Source organism: Somniosus microcephalus, chromosome 30, assembly GCF_052327205.1.
Source record: "Somniosus microcephalus isolate GS21.2 chromosome 30, FLI_Smic_1.0, whole genome shotgun sequence".
Lineage (NCBI taxonomy): Eukaryota > Metazoa > Chordata > Chondrichthyes > Squaliformes > Somniosidae > Somniosus > Somniosus microcephalus.
Window position 1 is genome coordinate 22,297,551 of NC_141016.1, and position 21,556 is coordinate 22,319,106.

The 21,556-nt window shown below is 47.0% G+C and overlaps 1 protein-coding gene and 1 long non-coding RNA gene across 4 annotated transcripts in view; one reads left to right on the forward strand and one right to left on the reverse strand.

Annotated features, from left to right (window-relative positions):
- LOC147098007 (electrogenic sodium bicarbonate cotransporter 4-like) overlaps window positions 1-21,556 on the forward strand; it is a 156,410-nt gene that overhangs the window by 124,366 nt on the left and 10,488 nt on the right. The window contains exons 21-25 of the mRNA XM_085971204.1: window positions 1,847-2,025; window positions 4,397-4,469; window positions 6,817-6,885; window positions 9,728-9,901; window positions 12,626-12,796. Of these exons, the coding sequence (XP_085827330.1) occupies window positions 1,847-2,025; window positions 4,397-4,469; window positions 6,817-6,885; window positions 9,728-9,901; window positions 12,626-12,796 (666 nt within the window). The remainder of the gene's footprint in view (window positions 1-1,846; window positions 2,026-4,396; window positions 4,470-6,816; window positions 6,886-9,727; window positions 9,902-12,625; window positions 12,797-21,556) is intronic.
- Window positions 9,804-21,556, reverse strand: part of LOC147098009 (uncharacterized) — a 32,970-nt gene continuing 21,217 nt past the window's right edge. For 2 of the 3 annotated variants that reach the window (XR_015074257.1, XR_015074256.1), the window contains one exon: window positions 12,490-12,707. This is a non-coding gene — a long non-coding RNA (uncharacterized LOC147098009). Of the gene's footprint in view, window positions 9,894-12,489; window positions 12,708-21,556 lie in introns of those variants that run through there. The other variant, XR_015074258.1, reaches the window with a different exon arrangement.

Consider the following 21,556-nt stretch of genomic DNA (forward strand, 5'->3'; position numbering starts at 1 on the left):
AGGTTGGTGGGGATGTTGGTGCTGCTGGTGTGCCCGATGATGGTGGTGTTGGGGCTGATCGTGTTGGGATTCTGAGGACCAAGGTGAGATTTTTTCGAGAGCACCGATGCTGATGGTGTCAATGTTGAGATAGGTTGTTCCAAGGAGGTGACAGTGGATAGAGAGATTACTGCAAACACTTCAAAAGTACATAAAGCTCAAAAGCGGGTTCCAAATCATGAATGCTCCAGCTTCTAAGATTGGGAAGTGAACAGGAACCTTGTTGAAAACCTGGTAAAATGGTAAGTACATGGGAAAATGGTTCTTAACTACCTTTTATAAGCTTTTAACTATCTAAATTGGCTGACCTGCCGCTTGGTGTCGGGTCTGTTCAGGGATGACGAGACCCGACACTTAGGAAACTCACAAGGAAGGGGGTTCAGAGCGGGAGACTGACCCGCTGTCAATCATTGTGATTTTGACAGCGGACCCGCCTCCAAACCCGCCCTCTGAGCGCTGGCAAAATTCAGCCCTTTGTGTGTGACTGCCCCCAGAATTCAGTGAGCTGAATGATGATAGTGTGGGATGTGCACAGCTCTCTCCCTTCACATCATGACCAGTGCAGAAGACTGTTCTCACATCAGAGAGTTTCAGGTGAAATATTGGATCCTAAGCTGGTTCCACTCAAGCAATTTCCTAAATGATATGTGGCAACGAAAAGTGAGAGAATGGGCTGGATTTTCATTCAGGAGTCGGGTAGGAGGCGGGACTATAACTTTCGGGGTTGTAGTCCCGCCTCCATCGAGATGTGGCCAATCCACGCGATTTTAACTTGATTGACCTTGTTGAGCCCACCCAATGGGCTCAGCAGGCCAATTAAGGGCCACCCGGCAACAGGTGACATCACAGACTGAAATTTCATCTGTCAAGAGGTTTTGACAGATGAAATATCAGCGTTTCACAGCTGTTTGAAGCTGTCAAACACTGACAGTCTTACTTCTAACCTGAGTCCTTCTCCACAGACTCAGTTAGAAATCTCTCCTGCACAGAAAGCTGAAGGCTGTCACAGAATCACAGAAACCCCACAGTGCAGATAGAGGCCATTTCGGCCCATCGAGCCTGCACCGACACATATCCCACCCGATCCCCCTACACCAACACATATCCCACCCTATCCCCGTAACCCCACGTATTTAATCCCCCTAACACTAAGGGTCAATTTTATCATAGCACTTTTGACAGTTCGCAGCCATTCTGCTTTCTGTGCCGGTGAGATGAGGGACTCCCGAGACCTAAAGGAAGGAAGGCTGAAAAGGTAAGAAAAGGTCATTTAAACTTCTTTAAACACTTTAGACACACCAAACACACTTACCTCTGCACTCATGCACAAATCACTCACCTGACCACCGACATCTCGACCCCTCCAAGTCCTTCAACCCGACGGCCCACCTCACAAACTTGGCGTGGTTTGGAGCCATCGGGAATCCCACACTTCAGCATTCAAAATAGGGATTAGGCTAAAAACTGCCTGTTAACAGGCAGTTAATTGGCACTAATCCCTTCCCGCCTTGGGTAGGCGGGCCCCAGTGCGGGGCGGGTTCCCGCCTCCCTTGAAACTGGCAGGGAGGCGGGATGGGGTCGGGACCCCTGATTTCGGGATTTTAACCCCGCCCCCCCATGCCTCCAATCCCGACTCCACGGCCCAATGAAAATCCTGCCCAATGTCTGTGAAAGGTCTCGGGTTTTTTTTACATAAAGTGATATTTGACAAGTTAGCACGGGCTTCAGTTCAAGTCTTGAATTAAACCTGTACAGAACCACCGTAACATTTGGGTCAACTAAACTCATTTCTCCATCTGTGCTGCAGAAAGGAGCTGGTTACCACCTGGACCTGTTCTGGGTTGCTCTTCTACTGGCTGTTTGTTCTTTCATGGGCCTTCCATGGTATGTAGCAGCGACTGTTATTTCCATCGCTCACATTGATGGCTTAAAAATGGAAACGGAGACGAGCGCACCAGGAGAGCAACCGCGGTTTCTTGGGGTGAGGTACGTGAGCACAGAGCTGCTGTCTTCGTTTTTTTTTTGTCTTCACTTGTGTGGTGAGATGAAGGTAGTCCCAAGTTTGGACAGGTCAGAGGTTGCTTTCCATCAAAGCTTCATAGCAGCAAAATAACGACCAATCTAACCCGTAGGTCTTGCAAACATTCCACCTCGACAAGTGGACTAAACTCAAATCACTGGCACGTTCCTTCAAGGTTGAGGGCACTTGGCAGCCAGTTGCCAAAATCAATTGCTAGCTACCCGTAGCTGTTGCATAATCATGCATTTCTATTAATTTTTTCTCAGGCTCTGTTTAGACCCCGTGAATATAAATTGTATTCAACTGGTGGAGTTGGGTAGTTGCATGAGTGACTTCAGCAAAGGCCTCCATTCAACATGTTCACTTCACCGTGTGGTGATCGACATACAGAAAGACTGTGCTGAGTTCTGTAGTTATGTCTCTTCAGACAACTAAACACTCACAGGAGACAGGTAAAAGCCAAGTTAGTGTAAGTCCAATTTTATAGAAGTGTGTGCAACATGATCCCCTGTGCAATACTCTCTATGCATTTTAAGCAGTGAATATTTACGGGACTTCATCCAAGAGCTCTGTGAAGTAGTGCTAAGTGGAAACACTCAAGAGGAGGAACGATCTTGATGTTAAGTGCCTACTGCTAGCAGTTCTTACTGACAGTCTTCCCCTTGCAGCCAATGCTGCAGAGAAAACCATTTCAATGCAGCAGTTTCCTTAAGAACATAAGAAATAGGAGCAGGAGTAGGCCATTCAGCCCCTCAAGGACAAGGGCAGCAGGCGCTTGGGAACACCACCACCTCCAAGTTCCCCTCCAAGTCACACACCATCCTGACTTGGAAGTATATCGGCCGTTCCTTCATCGTCGCTGGGTCAAAATCCTGGAACTCCCTCCCAAACAGCACTGTGGGAGCACCTTCACCACACGGACTGCAGCAGCTCAAGAAGGCGGCTCACCACCACCTTCTCGAGGGCAATTAAGGATGGGCAATAAATGCTGCCCTTGCCAGCGACGCCCACAATAAAAAAGAAATGCTATGGAATACTTGGACAATTAGCGTCCTGAGAATTATTTTCCTTGACGTTAACATTCCCTATAACAACCTTCCAACAGGTAGCTTGTGGTTCTTTGCAAGCCTAATTACAAGCAAGTTGTCTGTGCTGATGGGCTTTTGATAAGACAGCATGTAATGTAGAGATTAGCCAATGTCCAGGGTATGTGCAGAATGATCCCAGCAGGCAGGTTTGGTTGGGTTTTTTTTGAAGGGGGGAACAACATTCAGTTCTGACTATCAGCAGGTAAATAATATATGCCCCATCCAGACAAATTATTCCCATTTATCTTCAGTCATTAGAGCAGTATATGTTGCTCATAACAGATCCAAAGGATCGACTTGTACCAGTCAAGGCAAAGTGACGTAAGATAACTACTAGGCACTTGGTCTAAGCGTTAAACAAAGCTTTAATCAACTGTTTTACAACATGGAGGTCTAGTTGTGTCCTTCACTAGTTCCTGTTAAGAATGTCCTGCGCAAGCTGGGCCCATGCCCGTGTATTTATACTCTCCCTGGACAGCGCCACCAGCAGGCCGCTCAGTATTATTTCATAAGACTTTCTTTCATGAATGACTGATTCATGTCACAAAGTATTTAGCGATCTATTTTCTGAGAGTTGGTTGCTGTAACAGGAGATTCGTGTTCAACCTTTCTTCTCTCGGACGTTGCCAACATCTGAAGTTAAAATGATACAGGGAAAGTAGATAGCTCTTCCACAGAGCTGGCATGGGGCATGATGAGCTGAATGGCTGCCTTCTGTGGTGTAACATTCTAGGATTCTGTAACTTTGGGCATAATTCACTTCCATGAACTGATTCCTGCGCTGAAACATACGGAGTAGGAAAGTCCCAGGTTCAATTGCCGAGTTGGCTGCTGTCAGCCAGAGCAGCAATAGGGGTGCTAGAGTTGGCCTCAGTGCCCCTGAGGCAGTGGGCGGTGGGGTGGCGGGAGGGGAAGAGATATCAGCCAGCATTCCTGGTTCTGAAAGCTATCCAAAGGCCCCGTCTGATAATACCCACTCTGTGGACACTTCCTACAACCAAATGCCCAGGCCACGCGAATAATGGATATTTGAGCAAAGTAGATGAAGGCAATCTGTGACCGTGGCACTGCGTGCTCACAAGAAGACAATGCCTTCAAGAGTGCTGGGGAGGAAAACTGTTGGAAAAGAAAGAGATTGTCCTTTATATAAAATATATACCACAGACCGGGGACCCCAAAGCATGGATGGTAGTCGTCTAAGATTTATTGTCCATTCCATAGCACTTAAATGTTTATTTTCCTTTTCCAGGGAGCAAAGGTTCACCGGTATTGTTGTGTTCATTCTGACAGGAGTCTCTGTGTTTTTGGCTCCAATTCTGAAGGTAAGCTTTTCAGGCTGATTAGCAACAAGCCTGGACCATCCCATTGTGGTGTTTTTAATAAACTTGCTTCCTTTAATCGCCAAGGAGCCAGTACTTCTTTTACAATGGAACCAAGGGCTGCCATAGTATTATTCATGGTTATCCAACCAAGAAATGGACATACAGATTGGCTCAAATGCAAAAGCCAAACACTGCGGAGGCTGGAAATCTGAAATAAAAATGCTGGAAACACTCAGCAGGTCAGGCAGCACCTGTGGAGAGAGAAACAGAGTTAACGTTTCAGGTCAATGACCCTTCGTCAGAACTGGAAAAAGTTGGAGATGGAACAGGTTTTTAAGCAAGTGCAGGGGCAGGGAGAGGGGGGAGGGGAGGAAAGAACAAAAGGGAAGGTCTGTGATAGGGTGGAAGGCAGGAGAGATTGAAATACAAAAGGTGGGATTGTACAAAGCAAAAGGAGATGGTAATGGGACAAGTTAAGAAACAAAAGATGACTCTAGATGAAGTGTAAATGCCATACAGTTTGGCTCACTGGTTTCTGCTTCATCTCTGAACTCATTGCTGTATTTAATAGCTGATGCTGTCATTAAGCTATATTCCCTAGAGTTTAGAATAATGAGAGGTGACCTCATTGAAACATATAAGATTCTGAGGGGGATTGACAGGGTAGATGCTGAGAGGCTGTTTCCCCCTGGCTGAAGAGTCTAGAACCAGGGGTCACAGTCTCAGGATAAGGGGTCGGCCTTTTAGGACTGAGATGAGGAGAAATTTCTTCACTCGGAGGGTGGTGAATCTTTGGAATTCTCTGCCCCAGAGGGCTGTGGAGGCTCAGTCGTTGAGTATATTCAAGGCTGAGATCGATAGATTTTTGGACTCTAAGGGAATCAAGGGATATGGGGATCAGGCGGGAAAGAGGAGTTGATGTAGAAGATCAGCTGTGATCTTATTGAATGACAGAGCAGACTCGAGGGGCCGAATGGCCGACTCCTGCTCCTATTTCTTATCTTCTTGCGTTCTTAAGCCATTCGATTAGGATAAGATACCTGACATCTGGCAGAGTTGGTCGTACATTTCTCTTTAGTGAACTTTAATCTTATTAATGAAGATTAATGCCACAGACATATGACCTGATCCCAGGTTTCTGCCAATGAGGCACTGAATTCCCTTTATTAGCCAAGGCATAGAATATAAGAGCATGGAGGTTATGCTAGAACTCTATAAAACACTAGTTATGCCACAGCTGGAGTACTGCGTGCGGTTCTGGTCACTACATTACAGGAAAGATGTGATTGCACTAGAGAGGGTACAGAGGAGATTTACGAGGATGCTGCCAGGAGTAGAGAATTTTAGCTATGAGGAAAGATTGGATAGGCTGGGGTTGTTTTCTTTGGAATGGAGGAGGCTGAGGGGAGACCTTATTGAGGTGTATAAAATGATGAGGGGCCTAGACAGAGTGGATAGGAAGGACCTATTTCCCTTAGCAGAGAGGTCAATAACCAGGGGGCATAGATTTAAAGTAATTGGTAGAAGGATTAGAGGGGAGTTGAGAAGAACTTTTTTCACCCAGAGGGTGGTGGGGGTCTGGAACTCACTGCCTGAAAGGGTGGTGGAGGCAGAAACCCTCACCACCTTTAAAAAGTACTTGGATATGCACCTGAAGTGCAGTAACTAGGAAGAGCTGGAAAGTGGGATTAGACTGGATAGCTCTTTTTCGACCAGCACAGACATGATAGGCCAAATGGTCTCCTTCTGTGCCGTAAATGTTTATGATTCTATGGAAGTCAACACCAGGGAATTAAATGGGTCAGCTCGCCTCATATTTTCCCCAATCCTGTTTGTCTCACATTCTCCCCCTCCCCCACCAGCCAAGATCCGAGACTCACCGAGAGGAACTGCAACTTACCGTCTTTCAGACGAGACGTTTCAACCGATGTCCTGTCTGCCCTCTCAGACGGACATAAAAGATCCCATGGCACTAATTGGACAAGAGCAGGGGGAGTTCTCCCCAGTGTCCTGGGCCAATATGTAGCCCTCAACCAACATCGCTAAAAACAGATTATCGGATCATTCTGGCATTGCTGTTTGTGGGAGCTTGCTGTGTGCAAATTGGCTGCTGCGCTTCCCACATTACAACAGTGACTGCACTTCAAAAATAGTTCATTGGCTGTAAAGCGCTTTGGAACCTCCTTGCTGAAAGTGCGGGTTGGCGCATACCGGTGGAGAATTAGGTAGCCTGGGAATGGGAGTTAAGAATTTGATTGCATAGTCTCTCATTTTAACTACTTTAAGCTATGTTAGCAGCTGAATGTGCTTCTATCCAATGCTAATGACTTCCTTTGTTCATTCACAGTACATTCCAATGGCAGTCCTGTACGGAGTCTTCCTTTATATGGGTGTGGCCTCTTTAAGTGGTGTTCAGGTAGGTCTGCAATTAGTTTAAATGATGTCTTCTCTTTAATTACCACTGGTGAACAAGCAACAGAAACATTAAGCTATCAGTCAGATTACCACCACTGGTTCAGGGGAAACATGCTCAGGATTTCTAAATTACCAGTTGATGTCCTCGGGAGTTGCTCATGGTCAAATAAATTCTCTCCCTCATTCTGTGCTTATCTCCCACCCTCTATTTTTTTAACTCATGCTGGATTTTGTCAATGGGGACGCGTTGGGGGCGGGACTGCTGGTTGTCGGGTTTCAGTCCCGCCCCAAACGACGTCCGGCCAACCCACGCTATTTTCCCTTGATTGACCTTGTTAAGCCCGCCCTGTGGGCTTAGCCGGCCAATTAAGGGAAAGCTGGTGACAGAGGACGTCAGCGTATGATGTTTCATCTGTCAAAAATTTGAATTGTCAGCATTTGACAGCTTTGAGAATCTCTGTTCTATGGTGAGCCCTTGCACTGAAGGCTCACCAAAACCTCTCTCCTCAGCAGAAAGCAGACGGCTGTTGCATCTGAGAATGCAGCAACCATTCTGTCATCTCTGCCATTGAGATGAGGCACTTCCGGATCCCCAAGGGTTGAAGCCTGCAGAAAGAAGCAAAGGTAAGTAAACTTTTTCTAACACTTTACACTCACCTCTCATACTTACCTGTCCACACTTGCCCCCATCACTCACCTCCACAGCGCACTTTTCGACCCCTCTCACCTCCGCAGACCCACTGCTCGCCTCGTTGACCCTGTCGAGGTTCGCAGCCATCGGGAAGCCCGCACTTGCAGGGGTAAAATGGGGATAAGCCTCTTAACTACCTGTTAACTGCCTGTTAACGGGCAGTTAATTGGCTCTAATCCCCTTCCCACCTCAAGCAGACGGGTCCCTGCGCGAGTCGGGGTCTCGCCTCCCAGGAAGATGGCACGGAGGCGGGTTGGGAGCGGGTTCGGTACCCGCTTCCAGTTTCTGCCATTTTCCCGGCAGTCCCGCCTCTATACCCGCCTCCTCAGGGCTGGCAAAATTCCCCCTCCCCGGGTTTCTGTCTGTTTATCTTTCATTCTTTCTTCCTCTTTCTCGCTCTGCTATGTTTCTCCATCTCATTTTCTCTCTTTCTTCAAGTCTCTCCTTCTGTAACACTTCTGTATGCCACTCTCTTTCACTGCATGTCTCTCATTGTCTCACCTCCCACGGCTACCAGCACTCAGGCTCCAACCCCCTGACTGATACATAATAAATAAGTCACAATAGTGACGCACATTCCAGTTTATAGATCCTCCAATCTAGAAATTAGAACCAGTCCAAAATTAGAGTTGCTTGGGTCAGACCTGCACACAGACACTCATGGTCTTAACCCCAGATAGAAACGCAAAAATAGGAGCAGGAGCAGGAGTAGGCCATTCGGCCCTTCGAGCCTGCTCCGCCATTCAACACGATCATTGCTGATCCTCTATCTCAATACCATATTCCCGCTCTCTCCCCATACCCCTTGATGCCTTTTGTGTCTAGAAATCTATCTCCTTCTTAAATATATTCAGTGACTTGGCCTCCACAGCCTTCTGTGGTAGAGAATTCCACAGGTTCACCACCCTCTGAGTGAAGAAATTTCTCCTCATCTCAGTCCTAAATGTCCTACCCCATATCCTGAGACTGCGACCTCTCGTTCTAGACACCCCCTCCCCCCCCCCCCAACCAGGGGAAACATCCTCCCTGCATCCAGTCGGTCTAGCCCTGTCAGAATGTTATACGTTTCAATGAGATCCCCTCGCATTCTTCTAAACTCTAGTGAATCCGAAATAACAACAGAAAATGCTGGAAAAACTCAGCAGGCCAGGCAACATCCGTGGAGAGAGAAACAGAGTTAACGTTTCAGGTCGAAGACCCTTCGTCAGAACTGAGAAAAAAGCAGGAAATGAAACAGATTAAGAAGCAAGTTTGGGGGCTGGGAAATGGGGGAGGGGATGAAAGAACAAAAGGGAAGGTCTGTGAGGGGTGAAGAGACATTAAGAGATATTCAAGGCGAGACGAGATGGTGATAGGACAGGTAAAGAAACAAAGGATGGCTCTAGATGAAGTGTGAAATGCGCTGGCAGAGTGAGAGACAGCTGCCATGTGGGAGAGAGAAAAAAAGGGGAAAGGCACAAACCAAAAGTGTGGATAAAAAATATATAAAAATATAATAGGGGCCGAGGTTATGACCTGAAATTGTTGAACTCGATAGTGAGTCCAGAAGGCTGTAAAGTGTCTAATCGGAAGATGAGGTGCTGTTCCTCGAGCTTACGCTGAGCTTCCATGGAACAATGCAAGAGGCCAAGGACAGTGAGGTCCGAGTGGGAGTGGAGCGGTGAATTGAAATGACAGGCGACTGGATGCTCGGGGTCACCCTTATGGACTGTTCCGCAAAGCGGTTACCCAATCTGCGTTTGGTCTCCCTAATGTAGAAGAGACCGCATCGTGAGCAGCGAATACAGTTTTGTGAATACAGGCCTAGTCGCCCCAATCTCTCCTCATATGGACCTCAAAACATAGCCAGGCTGAACACTAGAGCTTGACAGTTTCCCTGGAGTACAACTTGCACTCGTGCTGACACTCACTCAACAGAGTTACCTGGATCCTGGCTCCATGTTTATTCCTACTTACACCTGTTAATATAACGTGCACAGAGGGGAGATCGGACATTACCTTTCATTCATGACACCAAATGTTAAAACTGCAGGACGTGTGCAGGATATTACGGGGACAATCAAATCAAATCTTTCTTAAATGAACAGCTTGAAGTGTGATCAGCTTTATTGTGATTTCAAACGTCTGTCTTTGTTATCATTTTCTTCTGCAGTTTTGGGACCGGTGCAAACTGTTCCTGATCCCCTCCAAACACCAGCCAGATTACACCTTCCTTCGCCATGTGCCTCTCCGCCGAGTCCACTTATTCACCTTGGTGCAAGTCATCTGTTTGGCTGTCCTCTGGGTCTTGAAGTCCACTGTAGCAGCAATCATTTTTCCTATCATGGTAAGAGGTTGTCAGTATTTCACAGCTTTTTTTACACGGGCGGCACAGGCAAGCTTTAAGTTACAACAACGCCTTGCCTTTATAAAGCACCTTTAACGTAGTAAAACGTCCCAAGGCGCTTCACTGAAGCGTCATCAAATCGAACGCTGAGCCAAAGAAGGAGACATTAGGACAGGTGTCCAAAACTTGGTCAAAGAGGTGGGTTTTATGGAAGAAGAGGGAGGTAGACAGGCGGAGAGGTTTAGGGAGGGAATTCCAGAGCTTGGGGCTGAGGTGGCTGAAGGCACGGCCATCAATAGTGGGGCGAAGGAACTCGGCGATGCGCAAGAGGCCAGAATCGGAGGAGCGCAGAGATCGCGCAGGGCTGTGGGGCTGGAGGATTTTACAGAGATAGGGAGGGGGCGAGGCGAGGCCACGGAGGGATTTGAACACAAGGATGGAGAATTTTAAATTCTGGGCATTAATTAGAAACCAAAACTATTCCAAAATTAGAATCACATTTGGAGAAGCCAACTTATTTTGGCCAGATGTGCGTACAGGCATTCATGCCTTTAACCCGCGATGAACTCCAAAAATAGCCAGAACACTGCCATCCAACAATTGTTAGTGAAGTCCAGTCGCATCAAAGTAAAACTCATATCTCCAGCGAGAGCTTTGACTCGGACCACAAACCCAGTCCATATTTTACGCGATTTCCAATCGCAGCAACGTAGGAACGGTCTCAATGTTTAGATTGTGAGGCCACGAGGCATTTATCTAGATCAGAGAACCGCGTCATTTCAGGGCCTGGAGCTTAACACCGGCCTCTAAGCCTGGATACGAGAAATTTAATTCAAGGTAATTGATAAAAGAACCAGGGAGGAGATGAGGAAACTTTTTTTTTATTACGCAGCGAGTTGTTGTGATCTGGAATGCGCTGCCTGATAGGGCGCTGGAAGCAGATTCAATAGTAACTTTCAAAAGATAAATATTTGAAAAGGAAAAAAAATTGCAGGGCTATGAGGAAAGAGCAGGGGAGTGGGACTAATTGGATAGCTCTTTGAATGGGCTAGCACAGACACGATGGGCCGAATGGCCTCCTTCTGCACTGTAGCATTCTATGAAGTACAATTGCTTCCAATCCCAATCACCTCACTGTGCCCTCACATGTGTATATTTATTTCGCTTTAAGTATATTTGTACTGTCTACTGTTGCTGTATAACAGTGACTACACTTGAAGATTGATTCATTGGTTATGACAAGCATTGAGATATCACAGAAACCCCACAGTGCAGATAGAGGCCACTTCGGCCCATCGAGCCTGCACCGACACATATCCCACCCGATCCCCGTAACCCCTACACCAACACACATCCCACCCTATCCCCGTAACCCCACGTATTTAATCCCCCTAACACTAAGGGTCAATTTATCATAGCCAATCAACCTAACCCGCACATCTTTGGACTGTGGGAGGAAACCGGAGCACCCGGAGGAAACCCACGCAAACACGGGGAGAATGTGCAAACTCCACACAGTCACCCGAGGCCGGATTCGAACCCGGGTCCCTGGCGCTGTGAGGCAACAGTGCTAACCACTATGCCACCGTGCCTAAGGACATGATAAGTTGCCACATGAACTCAGATAGTTGCTTTCTTAATCACACTCTGTTAGACAAATAGTTTGACTCTTCCTCTCAATCGTAAATAGGTGTGAACTTGAGCCCAGTGAATGTTTCATTTTGCCGTTGAGCACGTTTTGGCTGTTTTGGTTTGATTCTACAATTTGACGGACAATTTGCTTCTTTCCATTTATCACGGGCATCCTTGCTAGGGGTGTCTGCAAGGGCCTTGTTCTGATCTCCACAGCTGTAGGGGGACCGGAGAACATGTGCTTGCTGTCCAGAAAAATTAAGCCGTGGTGAGGGACAGGACCTCACCAACACCAAGGATGAGACATCTTCTGCAGAGGCTGCCTGGTGGCACAGCATATTGATAAAAAGAAAGAAAGACTTGCATTTTTATAGCGCCTTTCACAACCACTTTATCGCCAATTAAGCTTTTTTTGAAGTGTAGATACTGTTGTAATGTGGGAAACACGGCAGCCAATTTGCACACAGCAAGCTCCCACAAACAATGTGATAATGACCAGATAATCTGTTTTAGTGACGTTGATTGAGGGGTAAATATTGGCCAGGACCCCGGGGGAGAACTCCCCTGCTCTTCTTCGAAATAGTGCCGTGAGAGCGTTTACGTCCACCTGAGAGAGCAGACGGGGCCTCGGTTTAACGTCTCATCCAAAAGAAAACCCGAAGTGCTGTGTCACTAAATGGCCAGACCAAAGAATGTACCTTCGATTCACCGTCTGTTGAACGCACTTTAGGTCAGGGTTGGGGGAAGAAAGGAGACTATCCGAGCTAACCGCATAGACCACTGAAACCCACAGCTGCAGGCTCCATCCAACGCCGTGGCCACAATACTCATGTGGGTCATCATGACCAGTCTCTTTCTGCCTTTGTGTGGCACGCCCCACCATCCCGTTTCTACAAGCTTTTCAACTTTGCTTTTAGGAATTCAAAGACTAACCCGAAAGTGGAAAAAATTACTGACCAAAGCATCTCTCTGGTAAAGGTTAATTCTTTGCAAATTCTGTGATTGTGAAAGAATTGCATTGCATGTTAAGTTACTTTAGCAGTTCGTAACAGTTGTGCACAAATCTCACACTGATTTCCGTCAACGTGCCAGATTCTTTCACTCATTCTTGTGCGGAAGATGCTGGACCTGGTTTTCACCCAGCATGACCTCGCGTGGTTAGATGACATCCTACCTGAAAAAGACAAGAAGAAGGAAGAAGACAAGAAGAAGAAAAAGTCAAAGACCAAAGACCAAGACCAAAACAGAGACAGCGTCGATGAGGTGAGCAGATTCACAATCAGAAACAAGCAGTTAGAAGGTTTGTCAGTAAGCTACACAGCCACCGTACCACCAGACACACAACCATTCAGCCAAAGGACTTAGTAAGGGCACCAGAAACTTCCAGGGCAGGGTGGTCAGGCTGATCAGATTGAAGCTGAATCTCTGAAGCGAGTTAGGGTCCATGCTAAAATGAGCTTGGCTAGTTGAAGTGTAGGATCCATAAACCACCCATAAGTCAGCACCAACTTCCTGGGCTCAACCCCCCAATACATGTAGAGGAGGGGAGGGCTAACAAGGAAAGGGAATACACATTAAATGGTAGGACACTGAGTAGTGTAGAGGAACAAAGGGACCTTGGAGTGCATGTCCACAGATCCCTGAAGGTAGCAGGCCAGGTAGATAAGGTGGTTAAGAAGGCATACGGAATGCTTGCCTTTATTAGCTGTGGCATAGAATACAAGAGCAGGGGGGTGTTATGCTTCAACTGTATAAAACACCAGTTAGGCCTCAGCTAGAGTACTGCGTGCAGTTCTGGTCACCACATTACAGGAAAGATGTGATTGCACTAGAGAGGGTACAGAGGAGATTTACAAGGATGTTGCTGGGAGTAGAGAATCTTAGCTACGAGGAAAGACTGGATAGGCTGGGTCTGTTTTCCTTGGAACAGAGGAAGCCGAGGGGAGACCTTATTGAGGTGTATAAAATTATGAGGGACCAAGATAAAGTGGATAGAAAGGACCTATTTCCCTTAGCAGAGGGGTCAAAAACCAGGGGGCACAGATTTAACGTAATTGGTGGAAGGTTTAGAGGGGATTTGAGGGGAAATTTCTTCACCCAGAGGGTTGTGGGGGTCTGGAACTCACTGCCTGAAAGGGTGGTAGAGGCAGGAACCCTAACCACATTTAAAAAGTACTTGGATGTGCACTTGGGATGCTGTAACCTGCAGGGCTACGGACCAAGAGCTGGGAAGTGGGATTAGGCTGGGTCGCTCTTTGTTGGTCGGCGCGGACACGATGGGCCGAAATGGCCTCCTTCTGTGCTGTAACTTTCTATGATTCTATGATTAGCACAGCTCTCACGGCTGGGCAGGGCACTGTGTCGTGGCAAAGCAGAACTCCTTCAACAAACACGTGGATGCTGGCAAAGCATTGGTGCCAATCTGAGTAGGTGGTTGATAGTCTTTCCCTTGGACCAGGACCCTGTCCCGAGACACCAGCTTGCCACGCTCAGCCTGCGTGCCAAAGAATCGGCCAGCACGGCCTGTACAGTGCTGGATGACAACTTCATAATAGGGGGAGGGAAGAGGCAGAGGATCCTAGATTGGGACAATCCCCCAGCTCCAGCACCTTAGCCACCAACCCCCTTGACATAAGAAAACTACTAGGCACTTGGTCTAAGCGTTAAACAAAGCTTTAATCAACTGTTTTACAACATGGAGGTCTAGTTGTGTCCTTCACTAGTTCCTGTAAAAGAATGTCCTGAGCAAGCTGGGCCCATGCCCGAGTATTTATACTCTCCCTGGACAGCGCCACCAGCAGGCCGCCCAGTATTATTTCATGTCATTTCCACACGAATGACAAGATTCATGTCACCCCTCATGCAGAATGCCTGCACCACACAACCCTACGAGCGCACTCAATGCACAACCACATGAGGGGTGGTTCTCTGCGTCGCTGTTTGCAGTGGCGAGTGACACTCACAGGGAGCCCTGAGCACTGAATTGTCGAATCGCCCCGTACTGTCAAAACACACAGTAAACTGACTGAACCGGACAACAACAACAACTTGCATTTATATAGCACCTTTAACGTATTAAAACGTCCCAAGGCGCTTCACAGGAGCGATTACCAAACAAAATTTGACACTGAACCACATAAGAAGATATTAGGGCAGATGACCAAAAGCTTGGTCAAAAGGTAGGTTTTAAGGAGCATCTTAAAGGCGGAGAGAGAGGTAGAGAGGCGGAGAGGTTTAGGGAGGGAATTCTAGAGCTTGGGGCCTAGGCAACAGAAGTCATGGCCATCAATGGTTGAGCGATTAAAATCAGGGATGTTCAATAGGCCAGAATTGGAAGAGCACAGATATCTCGGGGGTTTGTGGGGCTGGAGGAGATTGCAGAGCTAGGGAGGGGCGAGGCCATGGAGGGATTTGAAAACAAGGATGAGAATTTTTTAAAAGGAGACGTTGCTTAACCGGGAGCCAAAGTAGGTCAGCGAGCACAGGGGTGATGGGTCAACGGGACTTGGTGCGTGTTAGGACATGGGCAGCCGAGTTTTGGATGACCTCACGTTTACGTGGAGTAGAATGTGGGAGGCCGGCCAGGGGTGCGTTGGAATAGTCAAGTCTCGAGGTAACAATGGCGGGGATGAGGGTTTCAGCAGCGGATGAAGGCAGGCAAGTTATTTATGTTCCTCTAAAATTGAAGCAAACTTTAAAATCTCACTCAGAAGGCACAAAAGCTCAGGGAATGGAGGAGGTTGTACTGGTGAAGTCAGGGGGTGGGGGAAAAGATAAAGAGGATTGTGGGGAACTTGACAATGGATTTAGCCCGTGCTTAGGCGTGCATAGGATATAGAAAACGAACAATTCTTCCATTCCAATGTTGGTGCTTCCTTTGATCACTGTTCCATTGGCACCATGCCTTGTCCAAAGTAATTATTCTTTATGTGTGGGCCTAGACAATGAGTGTCATTAATTACAGCCAAGCTCCATCATCTTTTCATCCAATGCCCACACTTTCCGGCAGAAGTGGCTGGATAAAGATTAGGAACAGCAATCATCACTTGAGGTTGCGATTATTTCACCACAGATCAGAATCAAACTTGGGACCTCGTATCTGCTGTTTTAGTAACATATCCACGTTGCCGTTACTCAAAAATTTAGGGAACTCAATATTGGCATGTTAATGGCATCGCGGCAGCAGATGTTAGATATAGGCCTAGAAATTCACTAGCCTTAGCGCCGCTTTTGAGGCGCTAGAGGGACTAGCGCCAGAGTTATGGCCAGTTGAAAAATTCCCTGGGGCCCTAAAGCGGCGTTGCACCGGTAGCGCTGCGCCGGCACCGATGACGTCATCGGTGTGCGCAGCGTCCCGGTTGCCATGCCGACGGGCCCCAGCGCCGAAATTCAGTTGCGGCCGCCTCGCCCGTGGCAGCCGCAACTAAGACTCTGGCAACAGAGTCCAACATGTGTTTGCGCCGGCGCATTAAAGGCCCCGCAGCGGCCGGCCGCTTTCCCGCCGGCCGCCTGCCCGCAGCTCCCTCCCCGGACTTCTCCCCCCCCACCCCCCGGAACAGATGCAAGCCCGGCACTTGTCCGAGGTGCCGGGCTCATTTTTAAACAGATTTGCGCGGGCCGCGGCCGGGTGCAGGCAGCTCCTCCTTAACGGAAGGAGGAGGCCTGCACTTCCCCAGCCTGCCGCACCGCATCGGGTGCCGCAGCGCCGGAATTGCGGCGCTAAACGGCAGTTAGCGCCCTTTTCCAGGCGCTAAGACCCTTCAGTAGCGCCGGCAGCCGTTTGGGCGCGGCGCTACTGAATTTTTGCCGCGCGCAGGGGGACTTAGCGCCGGCACTAACTTCCGGCGCTAAAGCCCTGGCTAAGCCAAAACCCAATTTCTAGGCCATAGTTTCTGACGCCATCTCCTATAGGCGCAGGCACACGTACGATAAACCCTCCTGTCAGGCCAGGCGTTAAAACAGTAGATGATGTTACCCGTGCCTGGTCAACACCGAGGGCTGGATTTTCATTGAGGAGGCGTGTAGGAGGCAGGACTACAACTTTCGGGGTTGTAGACCCGCCTCCATCGAGTTGTAGCCAACCCACGCAATTTTGACTTGATTGACCTTGTTGAGCCTGCCCAGCCCAATTAAGGGCCACCCGGCAACAGGTGACGTCACAGATTGACAATTCATCTGTCAAGACCTTTTGACAGATGAAATATCAACGTTTGACAGCTGTTTGAAGCTGTCAAACACTGACAATCTGTACTCTAAGTTAATTCCTTCCTCTCAGGATGATTTAGAGATCTCCCCGGAACAGAAAGCTGAATACTGGAACTTTTGACAGTTCGCGGCCATTCTGCTTTCTGTGTCGGTGAGATGAGGGACTCCAGAGACCTGAAGGAAGGCTGTAAAGGTTAGTAGAACTTCTTTAAACACTTTACATAGATCAAACACACTTATCTCTGAACTCATGCACCCATAATTCACCTTAACACCGGACATCTCGAACCCTCCAAGCCCTTCATCCCGACGGCTCGCCTCGCTAACTTGGCGTGGTTTGGAGCCGTCGGGAATCCAACACTTCAACATTTAAAATAGGGATTAGGCTAAAAACTGCCTGTTAACTACCTGTTAACAGGCAGTTAATTGGCACTAATCCCCTTCCCGCCTCGGGGAGGCGGGTCTCAGTGCGGGGCGGGTACCCGCCTCCTTTGAAACTGGCATGGAGGCGGGTTGGTGCCCCCGATTTCGGGATTTTAACCCCCCACACGCCTCCAATCCCGCCTCCATGGCCCAATGAAAATCCTGCCCCGAGTGTCGGTCAGGTAGCCAGGTCGCCGCCAGAAAGCGCCAGTGGCTTCGGGTGGAATGAACACCCGGAGGAGGGCCAGTGGGAGCCTCGGTGGAGGAAATGCCATCAAAAGGTGGATCAGCTAATCCTTGAATTAGCCAACGACCTGCAAGCCGTGACCCCGGTGCCATACGGAACAAGTCAATGAAAGAACAACCATGGACGCCCCATCGAGGTTCGGTTCAGTTCCCTGCCTTATACAGGAGGCGGAGGAAAGTCACAGGGGCTCCGACAATGGCCAACCGCTGGTGGCGATGATGCTGATATACTCAGCGCCAAGTTTAGGTTCTGGATGCGTCATCATTCTATATGTTTAGGAAACACGACGTTAATTCTTCAGTGTAAATCCCGTGGAGCACACTTGCAGTCAACATTTATTTAAATAAAATTAAATCTTCCCATGAATTTAGCAGTGTTTACAGTTCAACAACATTAAACTATACCCTGGGCTTATTTAAAAGCAGGAACCTGACTCCCTAAATTAAAATTGCAGCCTGTAATCACTCCCGGGAATCCATTCGTTTGTATGTAAACCATCCCAACAGTTGGATTGGATATAACAACAGAAAATGCTGGAAAAACTCAGCAGGCCAGGCAACATCCGTGGAGAGAGGAATAGAGTCAACGTTTCAGGTCGATGACCTTTCGTCGGGACTGAGAAAAAAGCAGGAAATGAAACGGATGAAAAAGCTGGATTGGATACCTGCCTTCAAGCTTCTGAATCTCTCAATGCCAGATTATCCCTTGTTAAACCCAGCAGCACTTGTATTACAGTGCACTCTGCTGGTCACAGAACAGCACTACGGCAGTAGCAAAGTTCAATGTATGACTAGTTAACTACTCATTTATAAAATTACTGTGTCCCAAATTAAAACTGAGGTATTAGAAAGAAGCTGTTGAAGCATTTTCCCCTCCCCTACAGAATAACAACAATTTGTATTTATATTACACCTTCAACATAGTAAAACATCCCAAGGCGCTTCACAGGAACGTGACCAGACAAAAGTTGACACCGAGCCAAAGGAGGAGACATTAGGACAGGTGACCAAAAGCTCGGTCAAAAAGATAGATTTTAAGTAGCGTCTTAAAGGAGCAGAGAGAAGCGAGGGGGGAGAGGATTAGAAAATGTTGACACGGGTCTATGGCCACTCACAGTTCTCCACTACCTCACCCAAGTCATTAATTTTGATCATTTAGCCTTGGTGCTGGGCATAAGAACATAAGAATTAGGAGCAGGAGTCGGCCATACGGCCCCTCGAGCCTGCTCCGCCATTCAATAAGATCATGGCTGATCATTGACCTCAACTCCACTTTCCCGCCCGATCTCCATATCCCTTGATTCCCCTCGAGTCCAAAAATCTATCGATCTCAGCCTTGAATACACTCAACGACTGAGCATCCACAGCCCTCTGGGGTAGAGAATTCCAAAGATTCACCACCCTCTGAGTGAAGAAATTCCTCCTCATCTCAGTCTTAAAAGGCCGACCCCTTATCCTGAGACTATGACCCCTAGTTCTAGACACTCCAGCCAGGGGAAACAACCTCTCAGCATCTACCCTGTCAATCCCCTTCAGAATCTTGTATGTTTCAATGAGATCACCTCTCATTCTTCTAAACTCCAGAGAGTATCGGCCCAGTCTACACAATCTCTCCTCATAGGACAGTCCCCTCATCCCAGGGATCAATCTAGTGAACCTTCGTTGCACCGCCTCCAAGGCAAGTATATCTTTCCTTAGATAAGGAGACCAAAACTGTGCACAGTACTCCAGGAGTGGTCTCAACCAAGGCCCTGTACAATTGTAGCAAGACTTCCTTACTCTTATTCCCCCTTGCAATAAAGGCCAACATGCCATTTGCCTTCCTAATTGCTTGCTGTATCTGCATGCTAACTTTCTGTGTTTCTTGCACGAGGACACCCAAATCTCTCTGAGCACCAACATTTAAAAGCTTCTCACCATTTAAAAAATATTCTGTTTTTCTATTCTTCCTACCAAAGTGAATTACCTCACATTTCTCCACATTATACTCCATCTGCCACCTTACTGCCCACTCACTCAGTCTATCTATATCCCTTTGCAGATTCTTTGTGTTCTCCTCACAGCTTACTGTCCCACCTAGCTTTGTATCATCAGCAAACTTGGATACATTACACTCGGTCCCTTCATCTAGGTCATTAATATAGATTGTAAATAGTTGAGGCCCCAACACTGATCCTTGCGGCACCCCACTAGTTACAGCCTGCCAACCTGAAAAAGACGCGTTTATCCCTACTCTCTGTTTTCTGTCCATTAACCAATCCTCTATCCATGCTACTATATTACCCCCTATCTTATGAGCCCTTATCTTGTGTAATAATCTTTTATGTGGCACCTTATTGAATGGTCTTTTGGAAATCCAAATATACTACATCCACTGGTTCCCCTTTATCTACCCTGCTAGTTACATCCTCAAAAAACTCTAATAAATTTTCAAACATGATTTCCCTTTCATAAAACCATGTTGACTCTGCCTAATCATGTTATGATTTTTTAAGTGCCCTGATACCAATTCCTTAAAAATGGATTCCAGCATTTTCCCCGATGACTGATGTCAGGTTAACTGGCCTGTAGTTCGCTGTTTTCTCTCTCCCTCCTTTCTTGAATAGCGGTGTTACATTTGCTACCTTCAAACCCGCTAGGACCTTTCTAGAATCTAGGGAATTTTGGAAGATCAAAACCAATGCATCCACTATCTCTTCAGCCACCTCTTTTAGATCCCTAGGATGTAGGCCGTCGGGTCCAGGGGATTTGGCGGCTTTTAGTCCCATTAGTTTCTCTAGTACTTTTTCTCTACTTATATTAATTATGTTAAGTTCCTCACCCTCATTAGACCCTTGGTTCTCCACCATTTTTGGTATGCTACTGTGAAGACAGATACGAAATATTTGTTTAACTTTTCTGCCATTTCCTTATTCCCTATAATTTCTCCTGTCTCAGCCTCTAAGGGACCAACATTTACTTTTGCTACTGTCTTCCTTTTTACATACTTGTAGAAGCTCTTACAATCTGTGTTTACATTTCTTGGTTGTTTTCTCTCATATTCTGTTTTTTCCCTTTTTATCAATTTTTTTGGTCATCCTTTGCTGGTTTCTGAAACTCTCCCAATCCTCAGGCTTACTATTATTCTTTGCAACATTTATAAGCTTCTTCTTTCAATCTAATGCTATCCTTAACTTCTTTAGTTAGCCATGAATGAATCACTTTCCCCGTGGAGTTTTTGTTTCTCAATGGAATGTATTTTTGTTGCGAATTATGAAATATTTATTTAAATGCTAGCCACTGCTTATCTACCGCCATACCTCTTAATCTATTTTTCCAATCTACCTTAGCCAACTCGCCCCTCATACCTATATAATTGGCTTTATTTAAGTTTAAGACTCTAGTTTCGAACTTAGGCAAGTCACTCGCAAACTTACTGTGAAATTCCATCATATTATGATCACTCTGCCCCACATGATCCTTTACTATGAGATTGTTAATTAACCCTGTCTCATTACACAATACAAGATCTAAAATAACCTGTTCCCTGGTTGATTCCATGATGTATTGTTCTAGGAAACTGTCCCGAATGCATTCCATGAACTCGTCCTCCAGACTACCTTTGCCAATTTGATTTGTCCAGTCTATATGAAGATTAAAGTCCCCCACGATTATTGCATTACTTTTGTTACAAGCTCCTACTATTTCTTGATTAATATTCTGTCCAATGGTATAGCTACTGTTAGGGAGCCTATATACTACTCCCGCCAGTGTCTTCTGCCCCTTGTTATTCCTTATCTCCACCCATATTGATTCTACATCCTGATCTTCCGAGTTGAGATCCTTTCTCTCTACTGTCCTTATGTCATCCTTTATTATCAGGGCTACCCCTCCTCCTTTTCCATTCTGCCTGTCTTTTCGAAATGTCAAGTACCCTGGAACATTTAGTTCCGAAACTTGAGCAAGTTATTTCCATGAGGGAATCAGAGCTAGTCCTGACGAAGGGTTTCGACCTGAAACGTTGACTCTATTTCTCTCTCCACGGATGTTGCCTGGCCTGCTGAGTTTTTCCAGCATTTTCTGTTGTTATTTCGGATTTCCAGCATCCGCAGTATTTTGCTATCGCTCCAATACTCACCTTGTCCTCTCCTGACATGCACATATATGAGC